Raw genomic sequence first — 21,351 nt, 5'->3', positions numbered from 1 at the left:
CAAATTTTGTGGAAAAGATACTTAGTCAAATAAGATATTTTCTAGATAGTTATTTCTAGACTACTTATTATTTCTAATATTAAATAGGAAAATATTACACATTGTGAAATTAATTATTTATATAATTAATTTTGGTACAATTTATTTTAAGTATATTTTTTCCTAGTATTAAACTAGAGATTAATAATTAAGCCTTCTCTACACTTAATTATTTATTTCTTGAATTTAATACATTTAATTAATTTGAAAATTAAATATCTAAGTTGATTTTTATCATCATACTTAAATATTTCTTTTTCATGACATTTAATTAAATAGAAAATTATTTTTAGTTGAAATTTATTTTTTCAACTAAATTTAAATAATTTTCAAAATATATTTTTTCTTTATTTTATTAATCAATTTTCGAAATTGCATTTGTTAAATGCTAGAATTTCGAATTTTATCTTGAAAAATAGATTAAGTTGTAAATTAATTATTTATTTTAATTAATTCTTGGATCAACTTAAATCAATGATTTTTTCATTTATTGATTAATTTAAAATAAATTTAATTAAAGTATATTATTAGAAATTGAATTAATTAGTCAAAGGAAAATCTAGATAGATGATATTTTTGCTTGAAGTATTTTTCTAGTGTATTTAATTAAATAGAAAATTAATATTTAGGTTGATTTTCATCATCATACTTAAATATTTGAAATTTTTCTTATATATTTAATTAAATAGGAAAATTATATTTTTTGTTGTAAATTAATTTTATTAATTAATTTTGGGCCAACATTAAATTAGAATAATTTTTCCAGGATTAATTTTTTATTTTAACATGCATTTTCGAAAATTGTATTCTTAAATATTTTAATTTTTCGAAATGCAATATATATTTATAGAAAATTAAATTTGAGTTGTAAATTAATTTATATTAATTTTGTAACAACTTAAATTGAATATTTTTCTAAATATTTATTGGAAATTATTACTAAGATGAAAATAATTCATGTTATTTTTATATCCATCTAAGTAAAATTTATAAATATTAAATTAAAATTTATATTTAGAATTTTTCATTCTAAATTGGAAATTTTAAATAAATATATATTAAAAATAAATAAATTAAATAAAGAGAATCAAAGAAACCTTACAGTGGTTGCAGCGGAATATAATGTCTCATTCCACTCAGATCTCTAATCCTTGTATCCTTTCTGTAGCAGAGTATCACTAAGATCTGAGTCTGAATCTCCTTCTCTTGAAACTGGATTCTTCACATCCTTACACACTATGATTGAGTACCACTTGATGTGTGTGGGCATTCACTCTTTCACTATAGGGTTCGGTTTAGAAGAGAGGAAGAGAGAGAGAGTGGTTTCGGCTAGGTATAGGAAGAGAGGCTCAAATTTTAACTGAAGGAATGAGATGCATCATCTTTTCCCTTAAGTCATCACTACCTATTTATAAGAAACCACTTAGGGTTAGATTAGATTTAATTAACATTAAAATAATAGAAAAAATAAAGTGGCAATACCTTGTGAAGTGGCCGACCATGAACCACTTTGCAATTTTGCCATTTTCTCATTTTTCCATCTTATTTTCTAAAAAATGTCAATTTTCCAATTTAACCACTTAAATGCCAATTCTAATTATTTAATAACGAAAAATAATTACTAAATAATATTGTCATTTAATATATTTATTAATTAGACTTATCAAAGTCTCTTAATTAACAAGCAAACCCTAGAATCTCTTTTTTCACAATTTAGCCCTTGCTTAGTGAAAATTCATAAACTAGACATAGTCTAATTTTCGAATTATAATTGATTAGTTAAAATCAATTAACTGAGTCTTACAAGTAGTATTGTCTCAACTAGTATGGGGACCATGGGCCTATATATCTGAGCTTCCAATAAGCAGCTCTAGAATTTACCAAGTAAATTCACTGACTTATTAATTCCTTGTTCATCCACCATAGAACTTGGAATTGCACTCTCAGTTATATAGAACGCTCTATATGTTTCACGATATAGATACACTATTAGTTATCCATTGTTATAATCCCAATAATCAATGATCCTCTATAGATGATTTACATTGTATAGGGATTAATTTACCGTTACACCTTTCAATGTATTTTATCCTTAAAATACTTAGCCACCTATAAATGATATTTCAGTGAACTAAATATAATCACTGAAATGAGTACTCAACCATTTATCTCTGTTTAGCCAAGCTCGAAGGAAATCATCATTTCACTTCTATGCCCTGATAGAAGCTATAGATTTCATATCTATGTTTAGCGCTCCCACTCAATTGCACTACCATGTTCCCAAAATGTATGTATCACCCTGACCAAAAAGTAGGCTTAACTAACAAATCAAAGAACATGTATAATACTCTTGAGATCGAACCTAACCATGTCAGGATTAAGATCATTTGATCTAGGATCAACTAAGTGATATTGAACTGAATAGATATTACGGTAAATTTATCATATCTGATTCAAAGTTCAATATCGGTCCATTTCGATGCATACTCTATGCATCCAACCCAAGCTTTACTTTAACCAATGCCCTGGAAATGACATAACACTTATCCAAGGTGCAAGTAAACTATGTTGTAGATTATCATATCAGTTAAACCTTGTGTACTGATAAATTTAGGAATATATATTTAATCACATAATCTTGATTACTTTCCACTATGCTGACGACACAATAAACAAGAATATTAATGTGATAAGGGTTTGGATGAATTTATAACTTAAATAAACATATAAATGATAACATGAACCAAACGACACATTAAATAAGTGATGAAAATACTTCTGTCTCTTTATTGATATTTAAATAATAGAGATTACATTGAAATAGAGTTTTATTTAGGGCATAAAACCCAACAGTTGATTGTCCGGTTTGTGGAGTTGCAACTGAGACAAACCAACACCTATTTTTCGAGTGCAGTCTCTCTCAAAAAATTAATGAACAAATCGGGTTGTGGGTGGGAAAAAAGGCTTGACCGAATAAGTTTCAAAACTGGAAGTGTTGGCTGGAGCAAGACAGAAGGAACAAATTGCACAAGATTCATATGGTGATCATTGCTGCTGTGGTCTACAACATATGGATCAATAGAAACAATTATATCTTTAGTGAATATTCTTGGCTGGTTTCTAAGATTGTGCAGGAAATTAAAAAAGCTTCTTTGTACAGGTTGAATATAGCAAAAAAGAGGAAATTAGAAACTTGAGAGAATGTATATAGAGCAATTATGTTGTAAATAAGGGGTTCAGGTATGCTAAGCTTATTTTTGTTGCTTAGTTTTGGTTGTAATTGCTTGTGATTATTGAAGATTGTTCCTTCTTGATAATTTTCTTTTTAAATTCTTAATTAAAAGATTAAAATTAAAAATAATTTTATAAAATATAATTTTAAAAAAATAATTTTACTTTTCCAATTTTAAAAACAAAAAACTAATTAAAAAAAATATTACAAAAAACACTATACTTTTAGATTATACTTGGTACTTTTAGATTAATTAAATCCTTTTGAAAAATATAGACTGTTTTTTTTGTAGTTTTGAGCGGTTTATTGTAGTTTTTGACGATTTTGACGATTTTTTAATTTAATTATTTTTTATTTTGAAAATCAAAACCGACCACCACGTCAAACAAAAAAAAAAAAAAAAAACGAAACTGAACACGGCTAGGTTAAAGTAATTTGGAGGGTACGAGATTTGACAGTAGTGAATGTTTCTTTTTGTATTTAGTGTGAATCAAAGGTATTTGGTTGGAGAGAGAGGAAAGGGTTCGCATTCGAACTAGGGTTTAGGGCAGATTACGGTAACCAATGACTCGCTTGAGCTCCGACCGTGTTCTCAGGGATAACAACACTCGTGACCCTTCAACCATTGAAGCTCTCACTCTCAACCATAGAGCTCTCTCCGATGTACCACGTTTTGTGTTTTCATTTCTTCCCCACTCTCTCTGCACCCTCCATGTCGTAAATTAATCAACTTTAATCTCTCTGACTCTCTCTCATGTGAAATGTTCAGGTCTCGTGCTTGAAGGACTTCAAGATCTTGGAGAGGCTTGACCTAAGGCTCAACAATCTCACTTCTCTTGAGGTGCGTCATTTACTTCTCCATATTTGTATGTGGTAGAGTGAAAGTTATATATGTAAGCTAGTACTGAGGTGAAAGGGGTGCTTTCTGTTCGATTTCAGGATTTGAAGCTGTGTACAAATTTGAGATGGCTATCGGTCACGCAGAACAAATTGGAGAGCTTGAAAGGAATTGAAGCACTTACTCAGCTCACTGTAAGTGTACCTTTTCACTTTGATATTGTTAACCCCTATTGCCTAGGCTTTCCACTTGTAATTTTCAGTCTAAAGTTCCATAATCAATTTTTCAGTCATCCTTTTTACAATAGAGTGTTCAAATAAATGGTACTGATGGATGTGGAAGTATTCATGAATGTTTGAACAGATTAGATTGAACAATGTTGATTAATGCCACTTCAGTGTTTCTTTCTGGTTTGGTTGGTTCTATTGTGAGATCTTAATATCTTCTGCTTTGTGTTATTTGGCCGTAAGAGATTTTAGTACAAGTAATTCTACTTGAGGAATTTTTTTTTTCTCTCCTTTTATTATTGAATTATGAGTTAACAAGAGTACTATGGACTGTGTTTTTGCTATTGTACTTACCTGCTGCAACTTACATGAGGCTCTATTAACTCATGTTGTTGATATGTAGACATTTAATATACTTTCTTATGCCTTAGAGGCTAGTGAGACATTTAATGGTTATGGCATGTAGATTTACCAATATTGTAATACGATTTAACGATATGTGCACCTAAAATATGCCCAATATCTGGGTGCACATATCATAAACTTATAATACTGCTTCATATATCGGTGCTAGAACTTTCATATATAATTTCATTTGTAGCTGAGTGGGTTTATTTATTTATTTTTTTAATGGAACAAGCGTTCAGCTGAGTGGTTTTAATTTGTATGTTATTTCTTGTCTTTTTCATATTGTTTATTTTTACACTTACTTTTGTGGAAGCGTTTGTAAATTGTAATAGTATTAAAATTCCACTAAATATATTGTTCTATCATCCTTATATGTTCCAAGCACAATTTTTTTTTTTTGTAATATTCTCTCAACATTCATGATCTATGTCCATGAAACGGTAAATAAGATTACTTAATTTTGGATTTGATGACTTGGTTTTCTTTCTGTAAATCAGGTCTTAAATGCAGGCAAGAATAAGCTTAAGTCTATGAATGAGGTCCGATCAATTACATCTTTACGAGCAATAATTTTGAATGGTGAGCTTTTAAAAGTATTAAACTCTGTTTTGTAAAGGTTTATAGGTTTTCTGTTCAAGCCACATTTCTCACCAATAATTTCTCATTTTTTTCTTTGCAGATAATGAAATTAGTTCAATTTGCAGGCTTGATCAAATGAAAGAATTGAACACGATTGGTATTACTATGCATTATCTGCTTTCTCCCACCCTCCCTCTCTCTCTCTCTGTACTTATTCTTGAAATGAGAGTAGTAAATAGTTACTGTAATGACTGCAAAATCAATCTGTAGTGAATGACAAAATTTGAACCCTTAAAATATTTAGTAGCATCCTTTATCTGGTTAAGAACTTTGCATCTGCCTTTGCGTTCAAAGTGCTAAAACAAATCAATTGGTTTTTGTGGTGTCAAATGATCTTGATACAGTAGAGTATCAATGATATGACAATGCCTGTTTACATTGCATGTGGGTTGGGTCAGATTGATGGTCCATTTACGATTTATTTTTCCAATCTCAGACCAAGTTTTGGTTTAATATATGGTGGAAACAGTGCTTCTATGCCTCTTTGCATATATCCTTCACTTTCTGTCTTCGTTCTCTACCTGTTTTCAGCTTGATAACTTTAATATAAACAATTTCTATCTCTTATGGCTGTTTTTCCCTCTCTGTTTTACCTCCTTCCATCTCTAGCAGACTGTTCTAACGTTTTGTGAAGTATTATCTGAATTAGTTATTGATTGCAAATATAATTGTGAACTTCTTTTGGGGATTGTCTTGCAGTTCTATCGAAAAACCCCATTGGTGAAATTGGCGACTCTTTGATAAATGTAAAATCTTTGACAAAGGTGCGTGGTTTTAACTTCTTAGCTCAAATGTATATCTCAGCAATATTCCTTGATATTTAACGAATGTTGAAATGCTTGAACTTTCTCTTGTTTCCAGCTTTCTCTTTCTTATTGCCAGATTCGAAATATCGGTGCTTCACTCAAGTCTTGTGTTGAACTAAAAGAACTGAGACTGTCTCATAATGATATCAAGGTATATTTTCTGAAATTAGAGTGATAAATTATCTCATTTTCCTCACGAGACACCACCTTTCATTCCATGTCTTTCCTTTTTGGTTGAATTTTTTTCTTTAATCATGGAGTCCCTAAGTCTCTTTCTTTACGTGTGTGCCCTGTTCAGAGTCTTCCAGCTGAGTTGGCATATAACAAAGATATACAGAACTTAGATTTGGGATATAATGCTATCACAACATGGTCAGATGTAAAGGTTGACATTTGGAGCTGGATCATTCTTTCTTGATATATATCCATATATATATATTTATATTTATATATTTTCTCCCTTATGGTTTCGTTTGTGGAAAAACATCTTACTCTGCAATTATCCATGCTAAAATTGCAGGTCCTTAATTCTTTTGTTAGCCTGAAAAATCTGAATTTGCAAGGGAACCCTATCGCTGACCATGAAAAATCAGTGAAGAAGGTACAAGTCATCATCTTATTTTCATTATTTTATCTCTGTTTCAACGTATTGTGCCTTGTTAACTTGATTCTTACAAAAACAATTCTATTGCAGATCAAAAATACTTTCCCAAACTTGCATGTGTTCAATGCGAAACCAACGAACAAACGCACCAGAAATGACTTGGATTCTTCTGTTGCCGCTGACAAAGATCCAGATACTCAAACAGAAGAAATGAGAGATCATGTCAACCGCAAGAACTCTAAATATTCTGTCGTGGATCAGGATAGTCCAAGTGATTTTGTTACTAAGAAGAAAGTGAAGGGGGGAAACGATGGAACAAGAGACAATGCAGCAGAACTTCCTTCTCACAATGATGAGAAGAGAGATCATGTCAAGGCTAAGAAATCAAAACACCAAAATCCTGATCTGGAAAGAAAGTCGAAACAGGAAAGTGAAGAACAGGTTGACAAGCTGCAAAAGAGAAAAGTGACATTCATAGAGAAAGATGATGCTAAGGTGAAGAAACTACCAAAAACATCAAAGACAAAACGGAGTGACCTGGATATTATTGATGACAGTGAGGCTTCATTCATGGAGCTTGTGTCAAATGTTGGCGGAGAAGTTCCCGACTTCAAAAGGGAAAAGAAGTTTACTGACAAGTCTGGAGGTGTCATAGTAACCTTCCCAGGTAAGACGAAGAAAGCGAAATCCCAAAGTACAGGTTTTGTTTTAAGTCTCTCACCCGAAGTTGAAGTTGGAGTCGGTGGCCCGTCAACATGGGGGGATTAGTCAGTCAATGTTATGTGAGGCATATTGGAAAATGCACTGAATCTTTTTGGCCAAGTTCTTTTTTTCTTAAAAAAATTGTACTCTATTTGCCGTTGCTCATTTTGTGTACGAGTATTTTAGTAACTACAATATTGCAAATTGGAAGAGAAATGCCTTATTAAAGTGGGGTTGGAGTTTCAGTTTAAAATCCATTGAGAGGCATAGTCTTGTTGTTTAATCCGTGCTGTTCATGAGATTATTATTTCTAATATAGAATATTTAGAATGCTCTCTCTGACTCTAGTGGCAATGTTTAAAGTAGGACTGGAGTTTCAGTTAAAAAACTTTGGAACAATTTGGGGATTTGGTGCCTATATTAGTATATTATTGCTTTTGATATTTTGTTTGACAGTTTCTGATGGGTCAAATGGTTAAGAGTCTTCTTCCCATTGAGGCTTAGTTGATTTTTTATTTTGTTTTGTTATTATTATTTTGTTTACATATGTTTATATAAAACATGATCGAAACCTAACAACTATTTAGATATGATGGACTGGAGAACATGTGGATTAAAGAGTGTGGAGGGAATTAGCCTATTAATCTTGACTTATTTTTGTTTGGCAAGGCGAAAGGAAGAAGGGAAGAGGGCCTATTATTATTATGTCTCCCACAACCATCTAAAGTAAACTAAGGTCAAATTTAGTAGTAAAGGTTTTTCAATTTGGTAAGGTATTCTATCAACAACTTTTGAATTGATAATTGTTGTTATATCAGTCTTAAATAAACCTTCTACCTAAAGACTAAGATGACATGGCATGTATTAAGACACTTCACTTGGCCTCTCTTGTTTGTTACTGTTTTTTCAGTTATTTTAGTTAATTCTTTCTGTTATGTAACAACCTTTGTAACCAGGTTCCTTATGTTATAAAAGGAGGCCTTGGATCATTTTTTTAGTTAGTGCAGAAATAAGATTGAGTGAAAATCAGAGAGAGACTATTGTATGGTGAGGTTTTATTGTATCTTGTAGCAAGAAGGTTAGAGATGAAAGAGAGAGGAGCAGAACTGAGAAACCAGAAGGAAGCAAGGGTCTTCAAGGGTGTTTCCTAAGTGCTCTAAGTTTCTTTTTGAATATTGCTCAAGGGAGAAAGATCACCATTGTATCAAGTTCAAGTTATTTTGAACCAAGTTTGTAATCTGCCATTAATCTTAGTGGAAAAGGATTCCTTGAAGGGAGTTCAAGGGGAATAGGCTCTCTACAAATTGTAGAGGAAAGTTCGAACCCCTCTATATCCTCTTGTGTCTTTTATTTTCTTTTTTGTTATTAATTTCTTGCTGGTTTTTATTTGTCTGGTTTATATATTTTGTTAATTTCATATTTTCAAATCAAGCTGAGGTTGTTAATTTGTAACAATAATAATGGAGTTGGAGAAGGAATATTATTTTGATAATTCAATATAAAACATAACTAATTCTAATAACCCCCTCAAGATAAACCAGCAAAGATAAAACAAGGCGAAATGTCCACTCACATAATTGAGTTGAAAAATTAACCATAACTAATTCTAATAACCCCTTCAAGATAAAGTGTTAATGTTGATTACACCCATTTTGGATACAATATTGGAGAAGGGAATAGGAAGTAATGCTTTTGTAACTATATCTGCTAAGTTATGTTGTGATGGAACATGAAGAAGCTTGAGTGAGCCTTGTTGAACCTTCTCCTAAATGAAATGGCAGTTGATCTCGACGTGTTTGGTGCGTTTGTAGTAGTTAGGATTTTTACTGATGTGGATAACAATAGTATTGTCACAGTACAACATAGTAGGTGTGTTGTGAGAGATGCCAAAATCTTTAAGGAGAGCAATGACCCAAGTGAGCTCAGAGGTTGCGTTTGTCTTGACACGATATTCAGCTTCAGTAAAAGATCGAGACACAACTTTTTTTTTTTTATTTCCATGATACAAGGAAGTTGCCAACGAAGATACAATAGCCTAAAATGGAGCGTCTTGTGTCCTGGCAGCTGCCCCAATCAGCATCCGCAAAAAAGGAGACTTGAACATTCGAGCGAGAGAGGCTTGTCTCTACATATGCTGTTAGATTGGGAGATGTGTTAGAATTGGAGCAGAAGTGATATTGAGATTGATTTTCGATGAAGAAGTCTCACTTGTGAATGGGAGAACACCATTTTGATAGCGTGTGGAAGGACTTGCCATGGAAGCTGTGAGCGATACCATATGAGAAAAAGAGAAAGTAAAAAGAAATGTATCTCATTACTTAATTTGTTTTGAATATACAAGCCTTTTAATTAGGCAGAAAAAAATGAGATGATTTAGTTTGAAAAAATAGCTAACCAGCTAACAATCTAACCGAAATTTCCACTCACTTAACCTAACTAATTATAACTAATCATAGTATTAAGAGATAAAAGAAAAAAGAAAAATCAAAATCTCAAATTTGAATAATCAAATCCAAAATATCATCTTATTTTAGATTTTTGTTGCACCTAACAAACTCAGATTTCTCTCAAAATTATTTTTTTAACTTAGAGTTGTAACATAATCACAATGAATAAAATATAACATTTTTAGAGATCAATCGTGGACAACATTCATGCGCTTATGAAATTATGAACTCAGACTTACTCAAAACCAATAAATTTGACATTTTCTCCTCAACATTCTCTCAACTTCTAATTCGAATCCTCCTATTTTTTCTTTTTTTATTCTTCTTATTACACTAGGCTGACTAATAATGAAAGATGTTCAACTATCACCTTATCTCATTTACAAGCCATTTTGGGTTTAAACACTTTTTTCTTACCCAAAAAATAAAAAATAATTGACTTTTTGGGCACATGCTTTGCATTTTTTGTTAGTTTTATTAGCATACTAGTAATTGTTTAGCAATGAAAACTGGAAAATCTAAAAGGGTTACTAGTAACTTGATAGTACTTTCAAAATTTGTCACAATAATACCAATTACTACTCGAAAAGCTGAAAAATTGAATACTAGTTACTTATTTACTTATTGTGTGATTTAGATTTTGCATATAACTATAAGTAACCAATTATCACTTTGAAAAATGAAAAAAAAAAAACTAATATTTAGTAAATAGGGCATGCTTTCTATATTTTAGCAAACTAGTAATAAATTACGACTCCAAAACTCAGAAAAATTGGTCACTAATTACTATATTATTATTGTTTTCATATTTAGCAGAGCATGGGCGTATAATTACAGTTTATTTAACAATCAAACTTGAATTGTCGTGTGGGAAAAAATAGCTGAATAAATTGTTGTATAATGTTTTCAGTTTAAACAATTTTATTGCAACCAACTTTAACTTTTGCATAAATTGTTTGGTATAATGTTTTCTGTTTGAACAATTTTATTGCAAAACTTTCCCTAAAAATCAACTCTTAGATTTTCTAAAAGTTTTATTACCAAAACAGTTTTGGTTACGAGTTACCATTTAATAAGAAGAAAAACTAGTTACCATGGTGGTGTAATACTGTAATGTTCTCAGGCGATGGTGTCATAGAAATTAAATTGCTTGGCCGCAAGGAAGAATGAGAGTTAGAGGGTGCAAAGAAAATAATACAGCAGTTTGGTCTTGTCTTAGTTTTTATTTTTCAATAATTTCGTTTCGTATATATATGAGAATATCAAACCTATAAAATAGTTATAAATTAGTAACTTGTTCTTATATTTGTTTAAATTTTCAATTTCCTATTAGATACAATTGGATACTTATGATTAAGTATAGAATAATGTTATGTTATGATTTCACAGTAGTAATCCTCTAAGTCAAGCACTACCATTATTTATGTACGATGTCTATATACACTGCGATTGTGTGAAGTTTCTATTGCTTATTCTTATATGTTTGTGAGAAATTTGCAGTAAATTTTATGTTTTAATTTTTATACATTTATTTTTTTTATTTTTTATTTTGTGGTAAATTTTTTTTAAGTTTATTTTCTTTTGCAAATTTAAGGTTTCAGTAAAATATCACCGTTAAATACCAATTGAATTATTACTGTATTAACTTTAAAGTTTTACTGTTACATATGCACATGTATATATAGTGGTCATCCAATTGATATTTAACTTGCGTGTCAAATTTTCAAAAGAAAATAAACATAAGAAAATTTTGTCACAAAAAAAAAAATAAAATAAAGAAAGTTAAGTATATAAAAATTAAAACATAAAAACATTTCGCCGCAAATTGCTCTATATTTTTTACTTGTATCACATTAATATTGCTTGCTTTCATGTGAAAAAAATTAAAAAAAAAACAATTTGTTTTATTCTTGAAAAATATTAAAAAACTATAAATATGTATTTTTGAAACATTTTATCATTTTTGAGTATTACGAAATATTCATATTTTTTAATAGGCTAATTAGTTATTTTTTTCTCAAAATTTTTACATGTACTAAATCATGCCCTGAACTTTTTTGGCCGTTAAAAATTCATCCTGAACTATTAAGATTGTTAAATTTAAGGATTTTTATCTAATTTTAGTAAAAAAATTCTAATATGGATGAAAGTTTAGGGGGCATGAGTTAATACATATAAAAGTTTGAAGGGCATGATTTGGTAGATATCAAAGTCTGAAGAGCATGATTTAGTACTTGAAACAGTAAAATTGAATGAAATTAGACAAAAGTCCTTAAATTTAACAATCTCAATAGTTCAGGAGAATTTTTAACGGCCAAAAAAATTCAAAGGGTATGATTTAGTATATGTCAAAATTCAAAGAAAAAATTACTAATTAGCCTTTTTAATACAAAGACAGACACAAAATTGGGAATTACATCTTTTATCTACTTTTTATTTTCTATTTTAATTTTATTATTTTTTAATTTATATTTAATTTTATAGATTATATTTCTATTATTTGCGTAAAGCACTTCTAATTTTAATAAATCATACAGAGTTAATATAAAACTTTAATTATAAAAAAGAGTATTTATCCGTTAAAATAAGTCACAAACTGACAAGATGATGTAAAACTCTAGTAAACCCATCAATAATCAATGTTGATCGTTAATAGGAAAATATAGGACCCACTTTATCCATGAAAATACCACGTGGCAGATTTTGATTGCAGAAAAGAATCTTCTCTTGGAATTGCAATCTATCTTTCCCACAAAAATCTGTAACAGAAGAACAACACCACCACATACTCTCTCTCTCACACACACATTTCTCACTCACTCTAAAAAAATACAGAAACAGAAGAAAAAATGGCATCAACCTTTGCCACCGCTTCAACCGTAGTGGGTCTTGGCTCTTCTTCCCTCTCTTCTCCCAAAACCAAGACAACAACCCTCTCTTCAGGTTATATTACTTTATTTTTTTTCTTTAATTTTTTATACATATTTTTTTTTATAGAAAAATAATTAATTAAATTAATATATATATGTAATAGGGTTTTTGAAGTCTAGCGTCAGCGTAAGGAACCCGTTGAAGCAAGCACGCGCTTCGGGTGGGAGGTTTACCTGGTAATTAAACACTAATCATCTTCGTTCAAAACAATCAGGACCGTACGTTGGTTTTTGATAATTTATTTTAAATTTTATGTTAATGTAGCTTTGAGAGAGATTGGTTGCGAAGGGATTTTAATGTGATTGGATTTGGATTGATCGGATGGCTAGCACCGTCCAGCATCCCAGTAATCGACGGCAAGAGTTTAACGGGCCTTTTCTTTGATAGCATTGGTGCTGAGCTGGCCCACTTCCCCACTCCTCCTGCTCTTACCTCCCAATTCTGGTTTGTATCATTCTCTCACTCTGCCTATTTTTTTTTTACATGTTATAAGAAATGGTCGACTGTGCAAAATTAGTGTTGAGTTTCTTCCAATCTTTTAGGACTTTGGACCTTGGATAAACTTGGGATAAGTTTAGGAATACTTTTTTTTTTACCTATTAATTAAAAATACTCTTATATTATATTTCATTAAAATCTACCCCTGTTGTACATGATTTATATTAATTTAAGGGGTATAAGAGGGACATCATTTATAAAAGTGAGTATATTTTAAAGAATATAGAAATAAAGGTAAAAATGAAAACAAATAAAGTAAAGTGGGTATATAATGTAATTTCCACTCAAAACTTGTTATTATGGAGTGTTTGTGTCATATTTTGTGTGACCCACTTCTATATTTCGTGTAAGGCGTGTCGATTCGTTTTTGACTGTGTCTAATTTTATCAACCATAACTCGACTTATAAAAAATAATTTTGTGTTCATTTTAATCCACTTTAACCTATTTTACTATTATCAAAACTGGTATAAAAGAAATGTATATGTTGATTTTTTTTATATATATAATAAAAATTATTTTTTAATAACTTTTTAAAGAAAATTAAATTTAAAATTTTTTAACTTAACATTAAATCACTACATATATATTTTTTTACATAATTATATTATTATTATTAATAATTTTTTATTTTATTTTATTTTAAAAAACTGTGTTAAACGTATCAAATTCGCGTTTAGCGGGTCATGTCGTGTTTAACTCGTTTTTTTTTCGTGTAAAGTCGTGTCGACCCATTTTCGACCTGCGTCTAATATTCTTAATCCTAACCTGTAAAATTCGTGTCGTGTTCGTGTACCATGTTCGTGTTGAATCACATTTTACCACCCCTACCTTGAATTTGGATTTTAAGAGTTTAAAAAAAATAAAATCTATAAATTCTATTTTTCCAAATTAAGAATTCTATTTAAAAATAAATAAAAAATTTGAGTGTAGCATCATTTTATAGAATTTAAAGCAATTATAGATACATAAAAAAAATTAAATTACATTTTACTGTAGTATATCAACAATATACATAATTTTTTAGGAAATATCAACAATATATTTTAATAAAGGGATTTTTACACCATATATTAAAATTTTTAATTTTTTTACCTTTTTACTGTAGGGCAGATTTTTTTTAAAAAATACTGTGTAAGCTTTATACCGTGTACTGTGTTATGTTTTGTTGTTATGCAGTAGTTTTTTAGTTGTTTTTGTTTTGTTGTTTTACGGTTGTTTCATAGAAAAATAGTATTTTTATAAAAAAATTCGTGTGACAGTAAAATTATAAATTTTTACTCAAAATCCAATATTTTTGTGAAAAATAACAAGCAATATTGGTCCCATATCAATGAAGGCCCAACAATGCATCCTTTGAAAGCCCAATCTAGGTGGGCTTAGCTTAACTTTAAGTAAGAGGAAATTACATTCTATACCCACTTTACTTTATTTGTTTTAATTTTTACCTCTATTTTCATATTTTTTTTTAAATGTATCCACTTTTATAGATGATGTCCCCATTAGACCCTATGTAAATTATATGCTATACTTAATTAGAGAGTGAGAGTATATTAGGCAATTCATTTAAAAAAATAGGTATATTTTAATAGAAAAAATAATATAATGGTATTTTTGATTAATGGATACAAAAGAGGTATTTTTTAACTTATCTCGTAAAGTAAAGGCGAAGTAGGGCTTCGAGAAATGGGAAAAAAAGAAAAAAGCAAAAATAGGTCCCACCGAGATTTGAACTCGGGTTACTGGATTCAGAGTCCAATGTCCTAACCACTAGACCATGGGACCTTTTTGGCTTGTCGATTTGAGAAAACAAGTAATATTAATTACAAAACTTGATAAAATTAAATTTATTTGCAGGTTGTGGCTGGTGACGTGGCATTTGGGTCTGTTTATCGTCCTCACATTTGGGCAAATTGGATTCAAAGGAAGGACTGATCAGTACTTTTGAATCTGACCCAATCTTCGTTTAAATAATGTATAATATCGTTCTCTTTCTAAAACTTCTTTCCCTGTTTATTCTCTATTTTATTGCTTAAAGTGTTAATTAGCTACCTTTCTACATCTCTCTCGTTTTTGTTATTGTGTTTATTAATTAACTCTTCTTTGTAACTTCTTATTGTGTCAATTATATGGGCGACCCACTTGATGAACACAAAAAACTAATTAGTCTACGAAATAAGAATGAATAATAATGTATATATAATAAAATGAAACATTAGTCTCAGTATGACTATAAGAAATCAACTATAGCAATCCCAACTTTGATGGTAATTTGATGTAGTAAATATGAGTGATGATGAAGGAATAGTACACAATAAATGTTGACTATTAATCAATTAGAATTAATATTTATCATTGATTGTTACCTAAATATTCTAACAAGGAAAAACAATTGCAATGCGACAAAAGGAGCTTCCATAAAGAGAGCTTTGTGTTATGTCATAATAACCAAGTGGATTAGTTTACGTACGTAATGTAATAATAAGTTGCTATTAATTTCTTTTGTTGATTGGCATGCACGTGTGTAGTGTATATGAATTTGTTTTGTTGTGAGCATGAGCTTTATGCTCATTCATTAAATAGGATTCGAAAATGGCTACTATATTATTAACCTATGAATCTTGTCTTTTAAGGGGAGAGAATAAAATGATGAAGCTTTCATTTATGGATTTCATAGTAATTGGATTACTTGGAATGTTTTAAATTTTTTACATATTACACCAAAATTTTAAAATAAATTATAAAAATACGTTAATATATATATATATACTAGGTTAATGTACGTGCCGAGCCACGTATTGCTAGTTTTATTTAAGATTTTGGTCTTTTTAAGATTTTGAATGTATTTTATTTTTAAAGATTACAAATTTTTTGTTTGAAAAAATTAAATATTTATATTTGAAATATTATTTAATAATGTATTAAAAATAATATTAGTGTAATTCTAAAATTGTAAATAAATTTATTATTAGAGTAGTAGATTATGCTATTTAGTTTTTTTTTTAACATAGCATTGTAATGTAAGTTTATATCTATAAATATTCTGTAAAGTGTTAATATTATATGAACATCTCCATTTATAAAGCTAAAAAGTGGGTCAATGACAGAAGTGGTATATCTGCAATCACACAAAGATAGAAGTGGTATTTCTGCTTCCTATGCTTATCCAGAGAAAACATTAGATAACGTGAGGTTAACTTTAATATATAAAGATTTTTCTTTTTTAAAAAATAAATAAAAAGAATATTAATATTCTCCCAAGATAGGTTATTTTTTTTAATTTAAAAAGAGATTATTAATATTTAAAAGATTGTTTAATTGTTTGGGTTTAATTATTGGGTTTATTTGTTAACGGGAGATCAAACATAATCGTTAAATTTAACAGAATATTCTTTTATTTTTAAGTATATTCTGTTAAACCAAGAATTGCCGTTAGATAGACACTTTTAATATATAAAGATATATATGATTTTTTTTTACAATTTAAGTTTTTTATTTATAAAAATATATTTTTCAGTAAAAATAATAAACTATTTGATATTCTATTTTGTTTATTTTATAGTTTATTTATAGTTGTTATAAGGTTGATTTTGTCGTTATTTATAGTTTATTTATAGTTGTTGTGTGATTGAATTTTCATTGTTTTCTTATTTTTTTTATTTTTTTTGTTAAAAAAATTGTATTTTTATAATTTTGAAATTTTAAAATTGTAAATAAAAAATTTAGGTTGTAAAAATGTAAATAAAACATAAAAGTATATATTTATGAAAAGACCCTTTTCTTTTTATTGCTAGATGAAACAATTACAACTATTTTTTTTAATGGAACAATTACAACTATTACTATAGTATTATCTTAAAATTTAACATAAATTGAAATAAAATTTTAGTTAGTAAAGTACGGGTCAATGGTGTGTGTAAATATATATATTTATATATATATATTTATAGGACACTTCTATGGTAGGGATCCTTGTTTTGTCCCTATGGGTGAGGTCCGTGAGGACATTTTATTGTACCTAGATTAAAAATTTAAAGGTGATAAGAGAGTAAGGTACATAAAAGTAAATGTAGAGCTTGGTGTATGTTAACATATCTCCTTCTCAATTTTTTAATAATATTTTATTTTTTAACAAAAAAGAAAATTATATTACTTTGCATAACTTTTTCACCTTTATTTTTATAAAAAAATACTAAGGAAAAAAAAAACTATTTTCACTTTTGATTCAGATTTTCTTTTTATTTTATTTTACTTTTACTTATTAATTTTACTTGAAAAATTCTCATGTCCCTTCGTACTATTATTTATTGTTCTTCTAACATTGAAAAAAAAATACTTGTTTTTTTTTTAAATAACAATTAAGCCTAAATATACATTAAAAAAATAAAATAAAAACTAAAAAAAATATTTATGAATTGTACTAAAAACTAAAAAATATTTATTGTCAAATCCATGGAAATTACGTGAGATCGAAGAAAATTCTTTTTTAATTTAAATTATTAAAATTCTAACCTAGTTCAAAAAATAATGATGTTTTTGGTAACAAAATAATATAAAGTATTTAATAGTAAATATGACAATTGACAAGTAACATATATTATTTTAATGGTATTCGGAGAAATTATTATAAAAATATTTATAATTATATCGATTCTCATAATTTAATTAGTAATCAAACTAATTATTTTCTAACAAAAATAGATTTCAAAAATTCCCCTTTAAAAAAAAAAAAAAGATTTTCATTCGCTTTAAAATTATAACTTCTAAGCATTAAATGTGAAATAATTTAAAGTAAATACATAAATTAAATAATATTAATTTTAATAAAATGTATAACCAAACATTAATAATTTCTAACTATAAAAAATATGTGATATTAAAGATGAAAGAAATTATTTTAAGAAGCGAAAAATTATAAGCATTTATACTGATAATCAACATAAAAATATTTATTTAATTAAATACACTAAGTTTCATCGTCCACCTTAATATTAAGGAAACTTAGAAACCCATAAGAAAATTAACTAAGAAAAAGCGGTAATCTAACATTGAGCGCTTAGAGTGTTTTCTTTAGATTTCTCTGTCTGAAACTGTCTTGAATTCTAAAAACCTAAGCTTCTATTTATAGAAAGGTAAAAAGACTAATGCGCAATTAAAACTTATAACAAATTGCATGGGGTAAAACTGAAATTACCCAATAGTCAAAACTAGAGTGCTACGTGGTAGCCTTAGATTGGTGGATGTGATGAACCTCAGCCACAGATGGAGTGTTGGTTGCCTTAAAATAGGAGCAAGTGGACTACTGGGCGACACGTGTTGTGTGCAGAAAGGAGGAGACAAGCTTTCTTTTTTTTTTTTTTGAAGCTTGTGTACCACAGCTGAAACGAGAGGGAGTTGTGCGCTTGGCACGTGCGTGACATGCCCGGACCACACAACGTTTTGCGTGAGTCGGGCTGGGGGGCTCCTGATTCTGCTGGGCCCGGCGACTACAGAAGGAACCCGAGCTCGCCATATGGCGAGCATGTTTGATGGAGAAGAAAATGGGCCAAATGGGCCTGGTTCTTCTTGGAGTCAATTTGGTCTTCAAAAATACTATTTTTCTCTTGTGTTGGGCCACACTTTTATCATCTTTCTATTTCTTTTTAACTCTTCTCGCAAATATTATTTTCTCAATCAAACACAAACAAAATATTTTTAATATAAAATATATCATATTAAATCAATGAAAATATTTATTTTAAAATCTAATTAATTTGTAATTCTCTTAATAAAAATAATGCATTTCTTTTTTTTTTTCCTCTATTATGCAAAAAAATACTAATTATTAACTATAAACAAAGATAAAATTAATTCTAAATAAAATATTTTCAATATACAAATATATAAATTTAATTTTATAAAAATATTATTTAAAATTTAATTAACTTTGTATTTTTACATTTAAAATGTGTAATACTTTGACATTTAACACTGAAAAAATTATACTGGAACCCAAAATGTACAATTTCTTTGTTCTTCATTAATTATATTTTGCTAATATATGTATTAAAACTACAATTAGGGATGAAAATTCATGTTATTGTATTGTGTTCGTGTTGACACGTCTACACGATTATTAATTATATCAAGATTTCAAACACGAATACAATACGATTTCTTAACAGATCACACGACACAATAATACATTTTATAAATGTACGTCATGACACAAATAAAAAATTGACACATTTAACACATGATTAAACATGTGGAATTAATTAAATTCATTATGTAAAAGAGTTTTATGAACTTGTTAAGTAATTAAAATATATTGTTTCAACTAAATTATTAAAATAAAACAAAATTAATTTAATTTTAATTTTAAAAAATAAAAGAACAAAAAAGGATTGGTATTTTATTAAAATAAATGAATTGGTTATAAGAAATTAAAAAAAAAAAATGTTGTCTGTGTAATAAATATGTATTTTTTTTTACCTCAGATAAAGAATAAAGGAATAAAATATTAAATATATATAAGAAAAAAAATAAGAAAATAAAAAAAGATTTCAAATATAAACAAGATAATAAGAAAAAGGAAAATAATATCAAAATAAAATATTCTTGGAGTATAAAGGAGACAAAAAAAGTAATAAGAAAATAATAGACTATACATAAAGGAAAAATAAAATTATAAAAAGAAAACTATTTTTATTTTTTTCTTTAATGAAAAAAAGAAACTATTAAAACCAAAGAAAAAAAAATATGTAATAGAATATATTAATTGTATAGGAAAAAAAATAAAATAAATTTATTATCAAAAGTTAATAGTCGAGTCCATATAGTTTGACAAGTGGAAGAAATATATATATATATATATATATATAAATTTTATCAACTTTTTATAGTACCAATGCAATTTAGTTTTTTTTTTAATTAAAATTTTAATTGTGTACATACAATTATACAATAAGTCATTTGTAATTTTAAAAGTGTACTATATCAATGGTTGAGAAAATGTCCTAATACTATGAAGACAAAATAAGGGTTCCTACCATAGAAATTTTCTATATTTATATATAAGGATATATATATATATTTTTTTTTTGAAAATAAGTGTAATCGTACGATTAATAAGCAAAGTTAGACCTCGCGGTCATTACATAAAAGGTTCTCCGGAATCGAAGAAACCAGAATAATCCCATACAACTTGTGAATAAAAGCCCAATTAGTCACATTATGGGCTGCAAAATTACAAGTTCTACTAACATACATAAAATTACAACAATTAAAGGAGGGAGATGACTTAGCACAAAATGAGATATAATTGTCAATCGCCCAATGAGACTCTGTCCCATTGAGAGCATTGATAACTAATCTCGAGTCACTCTCAATCAAAACAAACTTAAAACCTTCCTCTAGAGCCAACGAAACCGCTGCACAACAAAAATTAATATTTACTCACAAAAATTAAAATTTTGAAGACAACACTATCTAAACTCATATTCTGTTTTGCTCTTTATAATTTCCGTCCAAAACCCTCAATTAAGTGTCATAATGGACTTCCTACGTGTACACAAGAATACACGATAAAATTTTAGTGGTCTACATAATTTTAATTTTAAATATAAGAAAAATATTTAAAGATTATAAAAAAATAATTTATAGAAAAAAAAAATTCCTTTTTTATTTTTTGAATTAATAAAATATTCTAATTGCTTTAAAAAAGATAGAATATTATATTTTTAAAACTAATTTTTTTAATAAAAGGGGGTAAAATTTTGCATTGCTCAAAGTTTAGGGGGTAAAAATAATAATTTTTAACGGTAAAAGCAACGAAACCCAGCAGAAGGAGCATAATTATGTAACGATATATTTTAAGGAGAATTTTTAATAAGACGTATATTTTAGGGGACAAAATTAGGTAGTGCCAAAAATTTAGAGAGTAAAAATGCTAATTATTCAAAAATAAAATAAGTTATGTAATTTTTTTTAATCTTTTTAT

At 28.2% G+C, this 21,351-nt stretch overlaps 2 protein-coding genes and 1 non-coding gene across 4 annotated transcripts; 2 read left to right on the top strand and 1 right to left on the bottom strand.

Annotated features, from left to right (window-relative positions):
* Window positions 1-3,687: 3,687 nt before the first annotated feature.
* LOC115719382 (uncharacterized) lies at window positions 3,688-7,835 on the top strand. 2 transcript variants are annotated; one of them, XM_030648404.2, is made up of 10 exons: window positions 3,692-3,934; window positions 4,041-4,112; window positions 4,211-4,303; window positions 5,242-5,323; window positions 5,424-5,480; window positions 6,083-6,147; window positions 6,245-6,340; window positions 6,488-6,574; window positions 6,710-6,790; window positions 6,884-7,835. In XM_030648404.2, the coding sequence occupies exons 1-10, from the start codon at window positions 3,836-3,838 to the stop codon at window positions 7,559-7,561; spliced, it is 1,410 nt and encodes a 469-aa protein (XP_030504264.1). In that variant the 5' UTR covers window positions 3,692-3,835; the 3' UTR covers window positions 7,562-7,835. The 2 variants fall into 2 exon arrangements, with proteins under 2 accessions (XP_060965969.1, XP_030504264.1); XM_061109986.1 differs by having other exon boundaries at window positions 3,688-3,934; window positions 6,710-7,835.
* Window positions 7,836-12,501: 4,666 nt separating this feature from the next.
* LOC115720850 (photosystem I subunit O) lies at window positions 12,502-15,615 on the top strand. Its single transcript, XM_030650035.2, has 4 exons — window positions 12,502-12,885; window positions 12,977-13,049; window positions 13,138-13,317; window positions 15,228-15,615. Exons 1-4 carry the CDS (start codon window positions 12,792-12,794, stop codon window positions 15,316-15,318), a joined length of 438 nt encoding a protein of 145 aa, XP_030505895.1. The 5' UTR covers window positions 12,502-12,791; the 3' UTR covers window positions 15,319-15,615.
* Window positions 15,084-15,155, bottom strand: TRNAQ-CUG (transfer RNA glutamine (anticodon CUG)). Its single transcript has one exon. It is a non-coding gene; the product is annotated as a tRNA-Gln (tRNA).
* Window positions 15,616-21,351: the final 5,736 nt, after the last annotated feature.

This window comes from Cannabis sativa, chromosome 2, assembly GCF_029168945.1.
Source record: "Cannabis sativa cultivar Pink pepper isolate KNU-18-1 chromosome 2, ASM2916894v1, whole genome shotgun sequence".
Lineage (NCBI taxonomy): Eukaryota > Viridiplantae > Streptophyta > Magnoliopsida > Rosales > Cannabaceae > Cannabis > Cannabis sativa.
This window is presented reverse-complemented; position numbering and strand designations above follow the sequence as displayed.